The sequence below is a fragment of the Marmota flaviventris genome, chromosome 5 (assembly GCF_047511675.1).
Source record: "Marmota flaviventris isolate mMarFla1 chromosome 5, mMarFla1.hap1, whole genome shotgun sequence".
NCBI classification, from domain to species: domain Eukaryota; kingdom Metazoa; phylum Chordata; class Mammalia; order Rodentia; family Sciuridae; genus Marmota; species Marmota flaviventris.
This window is the reverse complement of record NC_092502.1, coordinates 102,757,728-102,778,007: the sequence shown is the minus strand read 5'-3', so window position 1 is coordinate 102,778,007 and position 20,280 is coordinate 102,757,728. Positions and strand designations below refer to the sequence as shown.

The 20,280-nt window shown below is 32.4% G+C and overlaps 1 protein-coding gene across 2 annotated transcripts in view; it reads right to left on the bottom strand.

The window, feature by feature from the left end:
• Positions 1–1,001: 1,001 nt before the first annotated feature.
• The window catches only part of Homer1 (homer scaffold protein 1), a 130,482-nt gene continuing 111,203 nt past the window's right edge, over positions 1,002–20,280 (bottom strand). The window contains exons 7-9 of one of the 2 annotated variants that reach the window (XM_027927710.3): positions 19,892–20,002; positions 19,155–19,235; positions 1,002–4,411 (exon numbers count right to left, since the gene is read on the bottom strand). In XM_027927710.3, coding sequence (XP_027783511.1) covers positions 4,223–4,411; positions 19,155–19,235; positions 19,892–20,002 — 381 coding nt within the window. In that variant the 3' untranslated portion in view covers positions 1,002–4,222. Of the gene's footprint in view, positions 4,412–11,278; positions 11,346–19,154; positions 19,236–19,891; positions 20,003–20,280 lie in introns of those variants that run through there. The other variant, XM_071612466.1, reaches the window with a different exon arrangement.

The window sequence follows — 20,280 nt, the reverse complement described above, 5'->3', positions numbered from 1 at the left end:
GTAGGCACATGCTCTACCACTGAACTACATATGCTTCCAGCCTGCTTAAATGTGGCTTTTTAAAAAATCTAGTGCCCTAAGCAGAAATCATAGAGCAGTGTAGTTCTGACTAGAATTTCCTTAGATAAAATTATTAGCTATTTTACTAGGTAATAAAGATGCAAAATATTAATTTTAATATCAAATACTATTAATATTTAACACATATAATTCAGTTAACTATTTTTATTCTTGTGTGACATCTATATATCAGTTTCCCATAAAGAAAAACTGTCATAAAAAATTTAAGGTCTATGAAATTTTACTCATTTCCCTTACTGGGTCAAAATGATTGTATTTTATTGCTTCCACTTTTGTATAGAGCTGTCACAATTCTAAGTAGCCTAGACTGCCTCTATCTATCAGGTTTTTAAATTTTGTTTTTTAGGACAGTGGAATAAATGTGTTTTTAAAAAATTAAGGTACAACTTAACAAGAATATTAGGAAACAATACTTTCACAGTTTAGAGTATCATGAACAAAAGCATCTGCTTCTACTTCAAAACGATTCTTTCTAAAAACTTCTAAAATAATTTTCTTAACAAATACTTGTACTTTCAGCCCAGTGTCCTACTTGAGAATATAAAAATATGTCAATCTCAACTACTTCTTACCTGAAAGTTTTCTTAAGGTTTTATATAAATTAATTACCTCAAGATTGTGATAGACATTCAGCAGATAAAAAAATTCAACGAAGACTATTTCATGTCTTTAAGTACAGAATTTTAGGATGTTAAAATCATTTGATATCAAAGAAACAAAAGGATTAAAATCACAATAACAAACCCACAAACCTCCCTGGCCTGCCTCCCATTCTAGTACTGACAGAAAATAGGACCACAAAGAGGGCAGTTGAAGTGCTTATGCCAGAGATAAATAAAAACATGGTAGACAGAGACACACATGGTGGAGAATAAATTTAATTTTAACAGGGGAAAGGAATACGTTCTTAAAGGTGGTTGTGGTGGCTTAAGCCTAAGTGTTCCTTTTAGTTCCACCTGTAAGAAAAAAAATACAAGTTTTTCCTCTAACTGCTTCCCAGCAGTTTCAATGACAGCAAAACATCAAATCTATGATGGTGCTAGAGATCTTCTACAGGGACAGGGAAGATGCAACTTGATGAATGTTTTTTTAGTCTGAAGAGAGAAGGAGAGAGAGAAAAAGAGGGAAAGAGAAAGAGAGGAGAGAAGAATAAAAACTAATTTTCCAGTCGGGGAAATACTTATAAAACCTTTTATGTCAAAGTTAGGATTTCACAACAGAACACACTAATGCAAAATCCAGTAGCACCTGTAAGATTTAAGTAAATGCTGTCATCACTTAAATGCTTTTAAATTTCTGTAAAAGTCTGAAGGAAATAAAAGATGAAGTACATTCTCCAGAGAACAAATGTATTTAAAAATAAAAACTGTATTTTGTTTTTCTTTTTTTCCATTTTTTTTTGTTTTTGTACAAGAATTCATAGTTATAATAACTTACACACAATGGAATCAATCTCTGCTCTCTTCCTCTGTCATTTCAAGTCCACATGTTCAGGCTATAGTCCCCAACATCATGTTCTGATAAATATATCACCACAATTTAATCTAAATATAGATACATTATATAATACTTGTCTCTGGGAAAAAATCAAATTTTAATATGCAAATATTTATATAATACAGAAATGGAAAAAAAAACTACAGTAGGCACACAACCTAATTATGAGTTGTAGAGGATGATTTCTAGATACTCTCCTACTGTAAATGAATGCTTTAAATAGTCTTAGTAAGAAGGTTTTATTTATATGTGCACTTGTGTCCACCTTATCCCATATTTTGTACGTTTACTGACAATCTGGGAATTTAAAGGTGCAGCCCTCAAAAAATTGTTAAGTCAGTTAAAAAAAAAAAGAAAGAAAGAAACAACTAGGTTCTATTGGACAAAGAAAACACTCACAAAATTTCCAATTTTAAATTTCATATCAGTAGGAAAATATTAAAAATAATTTTCTGTATATACATATGGGTATATGTATATGTTGAATTACACATATGCCTCACATTATCAATACAATTCAAGTGGAGACATTTTGGTGAGTTATTTTCCCATTAAATGACCACTATGTCAAAATTTAAAAATATTTTATTACATCATTAAAATAATTCACTTACCATTTCAACAGCTTACACTGTTTTTTTTTTTTTTTTTTTTTAAGTTTTTTTTTTTAACTCTTCATAACTAAATTCCCTGATCCCTAGTATTAGTCCCTTATTTAAGTTAAAACCTGGTGCTCTTTGTACTTGAAACTCATGGATAAAATCACATTGACTTCAAAATTCTATCCATCAAATAAATTTTATTACCTGATTTATCAGAGAAATATCTTAGCTCTGAGCATATGTACCTAAATTATTCTCCCTATAATAAATAGGTGAGGAAAATACCCTAAAATAGCTGGAGGTAACTTACATGATATAATAGCACATATAATACATGATGATTAAGTGTCTGATATAAACTTTTCAGAAACACCTGAAAACTCACTTTAGAAACTAACTTTAGAAACAAATCATTTATTTTTCACTCTAATATAAATTAATATGTATGTATTTATATACATACACATAGATATAAAACAAAATTATCTAGTGTTGAGTAGCTATTCATGAGTGAAAAAATGGTTACAAATTGATTAATTAGCTTAATTTTGTACTTGACAATTCAATCATTTGGGGTACAAACAAAAAGTCAGTGCATTTATTGACTCTTTAGAGTCAAATACTCAAGCATACACTTTAAAAAAGAACCCTCCTCAACATGACAGGCATTGTACAGCAAGAATATATGTACTCTGATGCAATTCCTACTCCATAAGCAGACCAGACAGAACTTGGCTTACTTTTAAAATATCCTCATAAAAGAAATATATAAAGAAATGCATGTTTGCTAAAAGTCTTTTAAAATTACATCAAAACAACATTAAAACCTGCTCACTGAAAAGAGCCTGTTGGATGTAATTCCTGTTTTGAAATGCCTAGTTAACAGTTCAGAATATTGCCTTGTGAGGTTTGAATAAAGATGTGGTTGATGTGAAGACCCAGCCAGGATACATGACTCCATCTCCATCTGCCATGATCACAATTTAGATACAGTCCTCTGATTGGCTGTTTGATGTAAATGGATCCCCTTGAAAATAGCTATACACCTTAAAATTATCTATAATAAACAGTTTCCCAATAACCATTACTCATAAATTGAAATGCGTTGATCTTTCAGAAAAGATTTCTTGCAAAATATATAAATAAATGTAACTGCATATTTTCTGTAAATATACTTAACATTGCTAGACCAGACCGTCAATGACGGACTGCTGTATTTCAGTTCTGTGTGTCAAATTTATTAGAAATTTAAAAACAAAAATTTCTGAGGGACTCAGCTGCCTTTGTTAGTTGGCTTTAAAATGTATAATAAAATGGGAGACAATATCTTCTCATAAATACATGGAGTCAATATGGAAAAGTAAACTATACAACGGACAAGATTAGAGAACACCAGAGTGTACCAGAGTAGTCACCAGAGTGAAAAATCTTCCAGTACAAAAAAGGGAAGAACTCTATACACCCAGTTATAGTGTCTTTCAATTAAAGATGCAGCTCTCTCTCACTCCTGGCAAGAATTAATTGGTAATGGCACTGCTTTTCAGCAGTGCAAAAATATCCTGAGAAATTATTCAGATTACAACAAAAGACAGGGCTTTCATCACTAAGTTTTTGCACAAAACACAGCTCTAGATATCATAAATAAATTAATTTAAAAAGCAGATAACCTTCACTGTGTTGAACACAAAAAGGGGATGTGACCCAGACATTGTTAATTCTCCCATTGGCTAATATTGGAAAGAAAAAAAAATTGCATTAAGTGTCTATTTATAACTTTCTAGTTAACTATGGCCAATAATATACATGGAGGTAATTTGTAGTTCAAGTTTTTCATCTCTTTTTTTTTTTCCCAACTAGCTACAAGCTGAATTCTAAAATTTACACTGAAATATACAATTCCAATTTTCAAAAGATCCTCATCCTGGAGTTATATTCAAAATTTTTTTTTTTTTTTTTTTGTGCAATCTTGATGCAGAGCCCAAACAGTTCTATGAAGAGAGACAGTGTATCTTTTAATCAATGGCACTGAAATTTCACTTTCCTTAGCTGCATTCTAGTAGCTTGGCCAAGTTATCTCGTAATTCTGTTAGTTCAAATATTTTTCCATCCAGAATTTCTAACAGTGTCTTCAGGTTATTGCGAAAAGCTTCTTGTTCGTTCTGACTCTTCTCCAGACGTTGCTCTAAGTCAGACAGCTGTCCCTCCAGATCTTTGTTCCGAATTTCTACTTCCTTCAGAAACAAAATTATAATACACATATATATGTCAATTCATCTCTTATAAAACAATACAGCTTTGTTATTTCTAACATTGTGTAATAATTATGACACTGAGGATGAACTAGTGAAGCTCAATTTAACACAATTTAAGGGAATTTCAAGACTAGGAGGCCACCTCAAGAGAGCCATGTAGTTTTACTGACCTGCTGATTTATGAATCCCTCTAACTACCCAACAAAAAGTTACTGACTTGATTTTGGGCCAGGCAACACTCTAGGTACTTTACATCTAGACAGGATTAAAGACACATTTCATGGATTATTTACCTTTTATTTTTACTGCTGCCTACCTACTTTTTCCTAATACAAAACTGTTAGCAATCTCAGGTAAAAATAAGCAGAGAAAAAGAGAAATTGAGTTTTTCTCCTTTGGCAACTCTAGAAAAAGATTTAGTGAAGAAAACAACAATCTAAAATGAAACTTCAGGCTATATGTTAATTATTATGTTTTGCCTCATTATTGAATGAATGCACATGTAAGAATATAGTTCAACTGCTAAAAAATCCAGTAAAGATAAACAGTAACTGCATTACAGAAATATAAAGCTAACAATTCCACTATGCTGCAAGGGAAAGGAAAAAACTACAAAAGGGAAGCAAAAATTTTTGACAACAAAATAATATTTTAAAAAGTTTACCTAAAACTTATTTAGTAATTACTACTGCTTTTAAAAATGTTTCTAAATACCACAAATATAACAAAGTGAACCTAAAAATAAAATGACATAATGTGAGGTAGTGATTTTAATTTTAGTTAAAAAAATTCAAAATGATAGAAAACCAACTATAACTTTTCTTTTGGTGGTGCTGAGGATTGCACCCAGGGCCTGTGCAAGCTAAGCAAGCATTCTATCAACTGAGCAATATCCTTAGCCCTCCAACTATCACTTTTTAAATAAACTATTCAAATAAACAATGAATTGAAAGTTATATATCCTTTCTGGAAAACCCACTTTAATATCTAAGAGGAATTAAGTGACTGACATGAATTATAATGGAATATGTACATTATATGGAACAGTGAAAACATTTTGGTGTTAGTTACACAACATGAATCAGACACAGAAAATAAGATGTTTCAAGTGTTAATACATCAGTTCAATGTAAATCTCTAAAGAAATTCTATCAATCTAAAGGATAGTAGAAAAATTTTAAATTAATATAAACTGGTAAAAATTTTAAATTAACACAATCTGGTAAATGTTAAGTGAAAGGAACAGAATGTGAAGCAGCATACTGCCACTAGGCTGAGGACACACACTGGGAATTTATGTAGAAAGAGGACAGAATTCTGGTGCTGGAATTACAGGTATTTTTTTCCTAAGAATTATTTTTCTTACAATTTCTTCAAAATCAAAGTTTTAAAAACTAATTGGGAAATTGAATATATTTAAGAAAGTAACAGTTTATTTAGAATTCCGAACATAATCACATGCTTTGACAAGATAATTATGAGCAAGGATCAAGCAAGGATGCCACAGATGAACTGCAAGAAAATTTAAGGTTAATAAAACAGCTGTGATGATTTATAAATGAAGGGTTTAAGGATCCAATCTAATCTCAAAGTATTTACTGTCAGATGTTAACCATGTATGTTTCTAATCTCCTTTCTCTGAATAATCTGCAAGGTAAAGATAAGTAAACTGAGAATAGAATCTGAAATTAAAAAAATATTTATAAATTCAGAAGCCAAATCTGTGGAGGCTATAAACTATCAAGGAGGAAACAGATCCTGTGATCAAATGTAAAAATTCCACTCATGATTGCACAGCATGCTCTCTTGCTGGCTTAAACAATAAGCTTAAGGACAGAATGTTTCCAGCTATAAAAATAGACCAAATGTCATTCACTAGCAAATACCCACTTTACCAGCCACCACCCACTTTGCCCTCTAAAGCCTTCCTTAGAAATGAAAAGCTCCCTTGTTCTCCCTGGCCATCAATGGGATGTCCAAACATTTTCAATGGAAGAAAGCAAAACACACAATTCTCTCAGCTATTAAAATTGCTTTGTTCTCTCCAAAGTGAGTCTGCTACTCTAAGCCATCTCTCTGTTTGCAGGAATTTTACTATCTAAATAATAAAAGAGATCTAATACAATGCTGATGAAGCTAGTCTATTTTTAGGCTCAGAGAATATGTTCCTAGAGCAAGAACAGACAACTTAGTGAAGAGGGGCCAATCAGATGGTTCTAAAGCCATGGTCAATAGCACTTCTTAATTATCTACCCTTTGTCCATGTTTTCCAATCCTTTCCTTCTTGCCTCATTCTCTCTCCAAACTCATAATTCTACTCACTATCATTTCTTGCCTACTACATTCTTCTTTTCCTTTACTGATGAAAGAGTAAAGGCTCATGCTAGGGGTACCCAGAGGCCTAGCTCAGATTTGAAAGAGCCCTACAGGCCAGAATCGATAACTCCCTTTTGAGTGCTTTAAAAAAAAAGGTCACAATTAAAAATATAAGCTTCTACTGGGCAGAAAGTCATGCTGCTTACTTGTTAGACACGGAAGCTAAAATGCAAGACTGTTTAAAAGAAAATCACACAACAATAACCACCACAAATGGGATCAGACCATTTAAAAATTTAAATCCTACATCATTTAATCCAAATAAAAGCAACAGAAAATTATCATTATTGGTATCTGACACATACCTTAAGCTTTTATAAGTAAGAGATATTATTGTCTTATTAGATAGTTAACCTTCATATATAACAGGACATATAAATCATCAAGACAAGTATTAATAACTCATTTTTACCCAGAAAAATGGATAAAAACCACACATACACATTGTGAAAAAGAGTTACTCAACTATTAATTAGTGAACATTTATTACTAGGCAGTGGGAATAAAGTAGTAAATAAAGATGGTTCCTATTTTAATGGAGCATGCATTCTAGAAGGAAGACAAGGACAATAAAGAAAGCAAACAAAAGATTTCTGGTTAGCCAAGGTAATGTGAAATCTATCATCATCTCAAAATGTCAAAAATAATGGAAATAAAACTGCACAGATTCCATGACTTCAATGTAACTAGAAGAAAATAAAATGTGTCAAATTACCTGTAATTAGAAAGTATAGGCACCAGTTTCCACAGAGCTGCTTCTCAAATTCTCATTCTAACCCTCTGCAGAGGGAAAGCAGGGCTTTGGGGGCAATGCAGGAAAGAGTGAAGAGAAAGGCCTATGGGACTATGATAACCCTAAGACCACTGTGAGTATCAAAATACTGAAAGAATAGGAAAAAAAGGATCTAGAAGAGAGCAGGTTATAAGAAAGGGACTTGAACAGTGCACATGAAACTTGAAAAGGCAGCCTTGGAAAGGCAATAGACACTTGTGAAGAGAAGAGGATAAAAGAAGAGAAAAAACTTTCTGGAAAAGGATGGTAAAGGAACAAAGAAGCAAGTTATAAAATTAAAATATTAAAAGATAAAGAAAATTAGAATAAAGACACACAACTTCTCCCTCTACTGTGTTCCCAAAAGAGGGTGGTCTGAACTACAAATTTATAAACTACCCAAAACCACCATTCTATACATAAAATGCAAAGACTTAAGCAAACTTCATCTACAAAAACTATTATAAAGGGGCTAGGGTTGTGGCCTAGTGGTAGAGTGCTCAATTAGCATATGCGAGGCCCTGGGTTCGATCCTCAGCACCACATAAAAATAAATAAAATAAAGGTATTGTGTCCAACTATAACTAAAAAATAAACATTTTTAAAAAACTGTTACAAAAAGAAAATACTCAAAACACTTCAGTAAATGGAAATCAACTTGAAACAGAAAAAAAGCAGACACTCCAACCTGAATTAAAATTCTGAAACAAACATTAAAAAACAGGCTTGATTAAATACTCAAAAATTAAGAATAAGATGGGCACAGTGTGGGCGTACACCTGTAATTTTAATGCCTGGAGGGCTGAGGCAGGAAGATTGCAAGTTCTAGGTCAACCTCTGCAACTCAGCAAGACCGTGTCTCAAAATAAAATTTAAAAAAAGGGCTGGAGATATAGCTTAGTGCTTGCCTAGTAAGTGTGAGGCTTTGGGTTCAATTCCCTGGTTCAATCCTCAATAATGCAACAAAACAAAAACAAAAATAACAATAGAGGAAAAAAAGCTCCGAGAAATAGGAGAGTTGATTTAGCCCAAGAAAGAAACAGAAGAAAAAAGCAAAATCATATCAGAAATTGAAAGGAAAGTGACCACGACACTCAGAACAACCAAGAGATGTTTATTGTGGTGGTGTCTGATCTACTGGTGGGGGTGGGGTGTGATACTAAGTGTCATCTTCTGCTTTCAAGCAGATTGGGCATGGGCTAAGCACAGGTTTCAAATCCAAAAACAAGAGGAAGTAAAGGAAAAAGGCGCCAAATAACCAACCAAAGAAGAAAGGACTAACGAAGAATGAGGGTTGGATACTCAGTTTTACCCTGCAGCTAACATTTATTCAGCCTGTCCTGCAGCTAACAGAAATAAGGACTGACTTAATGTACCCAAAGAAAAAAATAGTTCTTAATAAAAACTTTTAAATTCAGTTATTATTACTTATTTGTTATTTTTCAAAATTTAAAGGAATAAAAGTGAGATAAAGAGGGGAAAAGAGGTTGAACTAAATAATCCAGCTACATAAAACTGGAGCTCATAAAGAAGAAAAACAACAGAATAGAATACTTAACACCTTTATACAAGAAAACTTCTTGGAAATAAGAACTGGATGTAAAGATTAAAAGGGCCTATTTTATACCTAAGAAAACTGACCCCCAACAATCAATTCCGAGAAACATCTTAGTCACTCTAACTTTACTTAAAAATAGAGGGGAAAAATCCTTGGAGCATTCAAGCAAAATAGCTCCAAATTTAAAAGTCAACAGAATTATACTGGAATCAGACTTCTCAAAAATAATATATAAAACAAGGCAATACTTGTCATTTCCAAGTAACTCAAAGACCTGGGAGCAGTGCACACATGTAATCCCAGCAGCTCAGGAGGCTAAGGCAGGAAGATTTTTAAATTCAAAGTCTTCCTTAGAAACTTAGTGAGACCCAGTCTAAAAATAAAAAATAAAAAGGTTTGGGGAATGTGCCTCAGAGGTTGAGCACCTCCTGGTTTCAATCTCTGGTACCAAAAAAAAAAAAAAAAAGTAACTCCAAAATAAAATTACAAACCAAGGACTTTGTATCTCCCCAAGGTGTCACCCATGTACTAACTCTGTGTCTTGTAAACATATAAGAACTCAGGCAATAATAATTCCCAAATTCTTTTGGAACTATCCACAGAAGGATAAACTTCCTCCAACCAAGATTACTGTGGAAACTTCAGAAAAAGAACTAATGCTAAGTGCTCTGATTGAATGTGCCCCCCCCCCCCCAATTCAGATGTTGCAATTTAAGGATCAATGTGATGATATTAAGATGTGGGCCTTTAAGAGATAATTAGGTCCTTCCTTCACAAGAATGGGATAAAGATTCTTATAAGAGACTTCATGCTACATTTGGCTCCACTGCTTTCCCACAATGTGAGAATACAGCATTTCTCCCTTTCAGAGGATGCAGTGACAAGGTAGAGTCCTGGAAGCAGAGTAGCCTTTTATCAGACAATGGAACCAGCTGGTGTCTCCCTCCTTTTTTTTTTTTTGGTACTGGGATTGAACCCAGGGACGCTTTGCCTCTGATCTACATCCCCAGTTCTTTTCTATTTTTTATTTTAAGGCAAGCCTTGAACTTGAACTTGTGATTCTTCTGCCTCAGACTCTCAATTTACTGAGATTAAGGTGTGCACCACCATGCTCACCTCCATTTGGTGTCTTGATCTTTCTTAGACTTTGTAGCCTCAAGAACTGTGAGAAATAAATTTCTATTCTTTATAAATCACCCAGTTTATAGCAGCACTAATGAACTAAGACAGTGAACTTTTAATTCATTTAATGTATATCAAAGACTAAAAACAAAGGTATATGATATAAACTTATACAAAGTAGAAATAATGCAACTAAAATATAGGAGAGGAAAAGAAAGGAGGGATAGGATAAGTTCATTATTATTTAATATGTCATACTTCACAAATACTTTTCTTTCTTGAGTAACTAAAGTTAGTACTGTAGTATTGTGAAAAGGATTAAAAACAAAGCAGATACTGAAAGTTTAAATTATGAACATAGGTAACCAGGAGGGTTTTTTTGGGGGGTGGGGTAGAGATAGGGACAAAACCCAGGGCTTTGTACATTCTAGGCAAGTGCTCCATTAAGCTATGCCCCCAATCCTAGGAGCACTTTTAAAAGGTGTAAATTCGCCAGGTGCATGGTGCACCCCTGTACTCCCAGAGGCTGGGAAGGCCAAGCGAGATAGAAGGATCCCAAGTTCAAAGCAGTCTTGGCAACTTAGTTAGGACCTAAGCAACTCAGTGAGACCTTGTCTCAAAATAAAAAATAAAAAAGGGCTGGGGATGTAGCTCAGTGGTTGAGTGCCCCTGTTTCAATTCGTGGCATCAAAAAAAAAATAAAAATTAAGGGATGGGGCTATGGCTCAGTAGAAGAGTGCTTGCCTTGCACATGTCAGGCACTGGGTTCATTTCTTAGCACCACATAAAAATAAACAAATAAAATAAAAGCATGCTGTCCATTTACAACTACAAAAATTTAAAAAATAAAATAAAAAGTAAAAAGTAAAAATTAAAAAAAAATAAATAAAATGTATAAGTTCAAATGTAACAGGTACAACAAAGACCATCTTAAATATCAAAATATATAAGAGAGAAAAGAATATCCATCACATAGAGAAAGAAAAGTAATACATATAGAAATTATACATAATACAGGCTCGGGATGTGGCTCAAGTGGTAGCGCGCTCGATCCTCAACACCACATACAAACAAAGATGTTGCATCTGCCGAAAATTAAAAAAAATAAATATTAAATTTCTCTCTCTCTTTCAAAAAAAGAAATTATACAAAATACATATAGAAATTATAAATAAAGGTGAGTTGGGACTAAACATAACAATCATATCAATAGACATGAATGTATTACCTATTAAAATACTTTTAATTGGTTCAAAAAGCACTACCAACTATACATACATAAGATACATAAGGAGCATTCACAAAAATTAATTAAAAATTAGGTCACAACCCCGCCCAAAAAAACATAGTAGAAAATATAAATTCTACAAATAAAACCTGTGATCATAATACTATAAAACTAGAAATTAATAACCAAAAAGAAAAAAATCACTTCCATCAAGAAATTTAGAAATCTTCTTTTAATCATCTCTTGTATGAAAAGGAAATAAGACCAAAATTACAGAATTTCAATAAATAATGAATGAAAAAAAAATAATGATCAAAATTTATGGGACACTTAAAGCAATTATAAGAGAAAAAAAACTATGACCTTAAATATGTATATAAATAAAAGTGAAAGAATGAAAATAAAGAAATTACATTCCCCTCTCAAAATGCTGGGGAGCAACGAAACAAAGCACAAGGCATAATTTTTACCTTTATAGGTAAAAATAGAAATTTACAAGGGAGAGAATAGAAGAGGAGTGACACTCATTAAAAAATCAGTTTTATAGAAAGAAAAGACACAACACTATAGTTCTAACTTTAGTTACTCAAGAAAGAGGAAGCATATATAAGAGTGCCTATTGAATGTCTGAAAACCTAGTTTAATGGCTTAAACAGACCAGTATCTGGGAAGAAATAGAATAATTAAGGAATTACCTCACAAAAACTCATGTTTTCAAGGTAGAGTGCTACTAAACCTTCAAAAACCAAACAAAAATTCTTCCAGAGTATACAATGAAAATCCTCCAAGTCATATTATGAACATATTACCTAATTATACACATAACTGTGTATAATTTGCAGGCCAATATCACATGAATGTCATGCAAAATCATAAGCGATAATGAATGAAATTTAATTCACAATAAGAAAAATAATATACCATAGTTAAATGAGATTTATTCCAGAATGCAAAAATAATTAAATATTAGAAAATCCAATAATACAATAAACCATATTCATAGTTCTTCTAAGAAGACAAAAAGAATCTTGGAAGATTATGATTACCTTCATAGATACAAAGAGATATCAGCAATATTCAAGACTCATTCTTGGTAAAAACACTCAAGAAAATAAGAATGATGGACATTCTCATAACATGATAAAATACATATACTTTAGTGTTAAAACTAGCATTTCATTTAGTGGAAAAATACTAGAGGTGTTTCCACTAAGATCAGTAATTAACCCATTACTGTTTAACATTGCACTGGTATTTTTAAGTGATGCAACTTGACAAGAAAATATCAAAATAGGCATATAAGAATTAGAGGAAAAATAGGAAGTAAAATTATGTCTATTTTCAGATAATATGTTAGTATACTTAGAAAATCTTACATAAATACTGGAATAAACGACAAAACTAAGCTCTAACAATAAAACAATTTAGTAAGGTAGCAAGATATAAAATTAGCGTGAAGAATGCAACGGCTTTAATATATATAAATAATATCTGATTAAAATGGTAGAGAAAATCCCATCTGCAAAAGCAAAAAATGATACAACACTCACAAACACCTAGAAATACTCAAAACCTATATGTGGAAAACCCGAAAATACACCTGTAAAACATAAAAGTAGATATGAACAAATGGAAAGATGATACCCTTTGTTCTTGGATAGGATGAAAACCTTATGAAGGTATCAATTCTCTTAAAGTTATATTCTTTTCAATTTACACTAAAATTAGTAGGTACTACCAAAAATATTAGTGTTCACATGGGAAGATATGCAAAATTACTTTAAAAAACAATAAAAAAGAAAAGCTCTGAGAAATGACAAGTCTGATTAGATATTAGATCAGACCAGGAAATCTCTATAGCTAAAGCACTGTGGTATTGGTGCCTGAACAGATAAAGTGACCAAGAGAATTGATCAGAAAGTCCAGAAATAGAGTAAAATATATAGGAAGCTGAATATTTCAAATCACTGGGAAGAAAACATGAAAATTTAAACAAATAGAAATGAGATACTGCACAGACATTTGGAAAAAAATTAGATTCATATCTTATACCAAAGAGAATATTCAGAGACTTAAATATAAAAAATGAAATCATACAAGTACTACAGGGGAATAATGGATAGGCTCCTAAATACATGTTGTAAAAAGAGCTTTTTAACTGTTTCATAAGCCAAAAGCAATACAAGAAAAGAATGAAAATTCACATAAAACAACATCTTATGCAAAGTCAAAAGATAATGGCACACTGAGAGAAAAAAATATCTAGTTTAATATCATACATGTGTGTATACACACACACACACACACACTTGAAATTTTTGGAGAAAATGACTAATAACCCTATAGAGAGAAGGACAAAAGACATGACTAGACAACTTATACACATACAAACAGATCCAGAAATTTTATTTAAGCTTATGAAAGATGTTCAATCTCATTCAATCAGGGGAACAAATTAAAGCTATCATTTCTCACCTATCACACACTGCCCAAAATTAAAAGCACGAGAATACATTTTGCTGGTGAGGTTGTGGAAACACAGGCACTCACATGCTGTACAGGAGTAGGAATTGGTAGAAACCATTCTGGTGGGGAATCTGGTTTATTTAACAAAACTGCATATGTGTTTACATTCTCACTTAAGAAATCTTGCTTCTAAGGATTTACCCAGAAGATACACATCCAACAAAAACAAAGTATCTATGCACAATGTTATTCATTTTAATATTTTTGCAGAATGCTGAATATCCAGTAAGTTTTCACATAATTGTGATTCAATAAACTGTCATACATATACAAATAAAGTACAATTCAGGTATAAAAGAGAATAAACAAGATCCCTATAAATTTGTAAGTATTTTCCAGGATATATTTTTGGCAAAAAAAAAAAAGGAGGGTGAAGTATAGAAGAGTAATATAGAGTATATTACTATTTGTGTAACTCCAAAGAGGGAAATAAAAACCTTGCACATATATCTGTTTGCTTGTGTAAGAAAAAACAGAGAAAAGACAAACTAGGAACTAAGGAGATTGGTTACCTACAGTGGGTAGATGGGAATGGGGAGAGAAGGATAGGAGTGAAACCAGTGTACAGGATTGGAGGGGATGAAGATACCTGAAGACATCATTTTGAATGCTTCTAACTTTAGAGTCATAGAATGTTTTATATATTCAGTTAATACAAATATAATTCAAGAAAGGTAGAATATAATAATACAAACTAATGTAGCTATTACAAATGAATAACTCAACTAACTGAAGAGAGGGAATGGAAAAACTAACTCAACTAACTTTTCATGCAGGCTAAAGACAATTACACTGATTTTTAGTTAGTAGATTTTGTTTTGTTTTTACATTGGTTTTAAATAGCAATTCAGAAACTATCTTCTGTGGTTTCTAGGGTTGAACAAGTTTTATAGATAATATTGTAGATAGTGGGAATCGGGTTTCTTGTATTGGAGAATGGAGTTAAAAATATGGAAATGGTCAAATCTAAAATGAACTGCATAGTATTGAATTACAATGGGAGGTTATAAAGACAATTTCAGTTTTTTCTTTTTTTTTAAAAAAAGCATATACATAGCTACTGAATGGATATGTAGTATGTATGTAATTCCAGTTGTTTACTAAGAGGGCCTAGAATAATGATACCTAAAAAGTAAGCACATTTAGTGCCCAGATCTTGGCTTCTAAATACTAATCTTTGCTAAAGGAATTTGGAGGGCTCCTTGGAGAAATGGATTCCAGAGCTGGGAGTATCTACTTGTGCTGCAACATGAAGTTCTTCAAAGAATGATACTGCCATATCGAAAGGACACAGATGATAGATTGCAGAGTGTCTCACTGGCCAAATCTGGGATCATTTGAACCCAAAGATAATGAACATGACAACCAAATATAACATGTGATCCTAGAATGAATTCAGAACCAGAAAATTTAAACAATTTTTAAAATTTTAAAAATTTGTTATAGAGATTATTAGGATAATTATGGGAATTTGACTAAAGTTTATAGATAAATAATTTCTTACTTTTGATGATTATCTATGAGAATATCTTTATTCTTAGAAAATACTGAAGTATTTAGAGGTAAGAGTGTGCACAGGCCAGGAACAGTGGCACATGACTGTAATCCCAGTAACTCAAAAGGTTGAGGCAGGAGGACTCCAAGTTCAAGGCCAGCCTAGCAACTCTGCAAGGCTCTAAGCAACTTAGTGAGATCCTGTCTCAAAATAAAAAATAAAAAGAGCTAGAGATGTCGCTCAATGGTAAAGTACACCTGGGTTAAATCTCCAGTATACCTCTCCCACCCTCCAAAAAGTGTTCAACTTATAATCAAAATGGTTCAAAAGAAATCATACATACATATATGATGGAGAACAAGGTAAGGAGAGGAAGAGAGATCCAGAATGATAAAACATGTATGACAAAAATAATTAACATTTGGGGAATTATAAGCAAAGGTCTATGAGTAAACTTTGCATTATTCTTGCAATTTTTCCATAAGTCTGAAATTATTTCAAAATAAAAAGTTTTGAAATAAAGTAGAAGTAAACAAAGTCATTTCAGATAGTGATAAGTACTGGTATACCAAGTATAAAACATGGTGATATTATCAAGAAACTGAAACTGAAGGGATAGGATCTGCAAGATAGTGCTTAAATTGGCAAATCAGAGAAATAATAATCTGAACCAAGATCTAAATTACAAGTAAAAGTCATCTATTTGAAGATCTGGAACTTAGAATTCTAGGCAAGAATACTACAAATTCTCTAAGGTGAAAATGTACTCAGATGTCCACAAGGTACAGAAAGATGATAAATGACCATGAGCATATGGAAAATTGTTTACTCTTACTCATAATTAAAAATTAATAATAATAAAAAAGTTAGCTATGGCTGGAGGCATAATAGCTCAATGGTAGAGTACTTACCTAGCATGCACCATGCACAAGACTGTAGGTTCAGTTCCTAGCACCAAAACCACCCCGCTCCCCACAAAGGTAGTCCTTTCCTATGAGATAGTAAAGATGAGGAGAGACTGATAACCACTAGGTGCCCTGCCTTTCCAGATATACATTTCTCAACAAAAGACATCTTAAAACACGACACCAAGAAAGTCTCTTTTAAAAGTTCATCTTAGAGAAATCATCAGAAAGAAAAGGCAAATCTTTATGTAAAAGATTCATTATGACATCATTTATTATAGCATAACATTGGAAATAGCATAAGCTGCCATCCTGTAGGAATGTTGGAAGAAAGCTATGTAAATAAGTAACAATTTTATAAACAAGTATGGGGAAAGGAAATGCCAGGTACTTTGCTTTAGGGTGAAGAGATTATGATTGATTTTTTTTCCCTGCTAAGTATATTATTCTAAATTTTTTACAATGAGTACATATTACACTGATATTTAGAAATATCCCAATATCAAATGCTTAAAAATTTGAAAACTATTATAACATTTTTAAAAAAAATATTTTAATTTTATTTATTTATTTTTATGTGGTGCTGAGGATAGAACCCAGTACCTCACATGTGTCAGACAAGCGCTCTGCCACTGAGCCTCAACCCCCGTCCATAATATTCTTAATTTAGCCTTAACTATGAACTTACTATTCATATTCATACTGCCAAATCAAATTCCACATACTGCAATTTCAGGAGTTCCTCTACCATCTAAGGAATTTAATGGTCCCAATTTTCTAGACTGAACTTACGAACAGACTAGAACTCTGGATACACAGGAGATGTTTAGGTGGGACACGACCAGGCTACAAAGGAAGCATTTTCTTCTAACTTGAAAAAAATACAGGTTATTCTTATGGCTTGGTGTTTCAGATTTTTATCTTCAAGTTTTCTGAAAATTTCCCTGTCCTATTCCAGGTAGTTTGTGTTTTGATAATAATTTTTGATATTCAGTGTAAGAATAGCTAAGAACTGATTCACTATTTCAGGTGCCAGCTATACAATTCAATTACTGCTCAATAAACGATGAAACACATTTAGAACGATCAACATACAAGGCTGATAATGAACAAATCATCCCTTGGGTTTTTTTCATAAGTGGAACAATATAAGTGTGACAAAAATTAACATTGACAAAATGTTAAAAAGAATCATTAGAGATGGCTTGGGTACTTGTTGCTTGAAGAAGTGTGGTTAAGTACATAAAGAACAGAGATTTTTTGGGGAAAAAAATCTATGCTTTGTTACTCTGTAGTAACAAGTGTAGTAAGAGTGCTTTGATGCAACTTGTTGACACCTCTGAACTGCTGTCTTCTCTTTGGAAATGGGGTTACCTCACATGCTAATGTGAGAATTAAAGGGAATGTGTGTAACTGCTTAGTATACAACTCAGTCATAACAAGTCCTAAAATCCCAAAATAACCAAAAGAAAAAAGCAGACTTAATTCCAAAACTCTTTCTTCCAGCCCTGATTACATGCTTTATATTGGAATTCTCCATCAGGGTTCCTCAACCTTAGCACTACTGATGTTCTGAACCATATATATAATCTTATGTTTAGCAGCATCCCTGGCTTTGCTTACTAGATGTCAGTACCAGTCCCTTAGTTGAGAAAATAAAAATTACCTCTACCCATAGCTAAATATCCCCTGGGATGCAAAACTGCCTCAATTGGGAACCATTATTCTATATAGACAAATAAAATATAGAAATAAGATTTAAAGGGATGAGCCAAAACAAGTAATCTCATATTCTCATATTGCTGAAAACCAGTGTGAGGAGGGCAGAGGAAAATATTTCATTTCATATAACAAATCTATTTGGTGAGTTTGGTGGTCAAGGACACAGGCATTAGAATTTAACTACCACCATTTGTATATATGTAGGATGAATTAACTTTTCCAAGCCCCAGGTTCTTTATCTGATTTTGATTGTTACATGGATTAAATGCAAAACTTCAGTGCTTGGCACAGTGTTGGTACCTAGGAAGACTCAATAAGTGTTGTCCATTCTTATTATAATGAGGTCTCCTTCCAACCCTGGGCTTTCAAGTCCCACTTATGACACCTTATGTAAATTCCTCACTATAAATATATTTACTTCCACTCCAACGTGGCCCCAACCTTCTCTGAGGCAGGTAACCAAACAGGTATAAGAAAAGTACTTCAGCTGGCAAGAGAAGACTTTAAAATTTAGGAGACTACAAAATTTTTCCTTACTGTGTCTGACTACCACAGATATACTTTATATATATGTATGTAAATCTGAATCAGGAAGCATATTATTTATGCAGGAAAATTGAAATAAAATTAATTAAAAGAGAAAAAAGAACCCAACTTGTGTTCCTTTAGGGCACAATTATTGTTGTTATCCACAAATCATTAATTCAGTGTAAACAGAATAGGCGGAGTTCCCAAAATGAATAAAATCCATTCAACAATCTTTTAAAAAAAAATCACAGTAATCTTCAATATTAAAAGTAAAAATTTCAAACAACTTACTATGAACATATAAATGGTCACTTGATAATGTTATCAAGTAATTTTTGAAAAATCAAAAATTGGTATGAATCAGAAGTCCTGGAAAAGAAAAATGATTGAAATCTACAAACTGAAGTCTTGGGGAAAAAGTCATTACTATGTGAAAGAATGGCTGGTGCCCTCTATGTGGAAAAAAATTAAAATTTTTATTGTAGCTCACCTGTAGTTTCTGAGTCAGAGAGTCCCTCTGTTCTTGTAGTTCTCTGGCATTATCAATTTCTTGTTTTAATCTTTCTATTTCCTAGAAAAGGCAGAATAATGTCTTCAACAACATTTAAACTATCAAGGAAAGGAAGATCCTTATTTTTCCCCAAAATTATCATCTCAGTTCTTAGAAAACAATAATTTAAAAAGCATTCCTTTTTACTGACTTTCTTTAGAGGGAGAATTAATCTTTATATTTATGTTGTCTAGAACAATATGATCTTAAGCAACAAGTCTGATTTGATAGCTTTGGTACAGTAACGCTTAGAAATAACAATCTGCCCATTGTAAAGTTGTTTTTAGCTTTGAGTTTTAATTCTTTCCTAGAAAATTAAAGCTTTTGATAAAAACCCAGAGAAAGCAATAGCTTTTAAAAATTTATTTAATCTCTAATAGGTTTCAGTTGATTGTATGAATATAATGCTCATACAGAGGGCCAATAGGCCCTCAGGGTGTCTCATCATAGTTCAATACACTTTATAATAACAACATAAAAAAAATAATAACAACATAAAGAAGAATGGGAGAAAATGATCAAGATTCATTCATAATGCTCAAGAAAAATTTCATCCTGAGGAAAAAACGTCCACAACCTTACTTTAGTCCATAAAACGTCTTTAAATGTGATACAGACTCTAATATTTAGAACACACATGTTAGCTGGGTTACAGTTGAGTGAAAGGTGGCAAATACCTCTTCCTTTACTTTCAATGTCTCTTCGAGTTCTTGTATTGTCTGGTTTAATTCTGTCTTATGGGTATGCACTGCATTTGCTTGGCTACTAACACATTCAAGCTCAGTCACCTAAAATTAAATGAGAACACAGGTTAAATTGACAATTTCAAATGATTTCTTGCTAAAACACAGTAAATCTGTGAAAAGTGAACATAATGAATTTTGGAACAATATATGAAAACTAATTTTGAGAACTATTAAGATACTTAGCATACAATAAATAGATTCTTTTTAAAAAATATTTATTTTTTAGTTGTATTTGGACATAATACCTTTATTTTATTTATTTATTTTTATGTGGTGCTGAGGATCAAATCCAGGGCCTCCCATGTACTAGGCGAATGCTC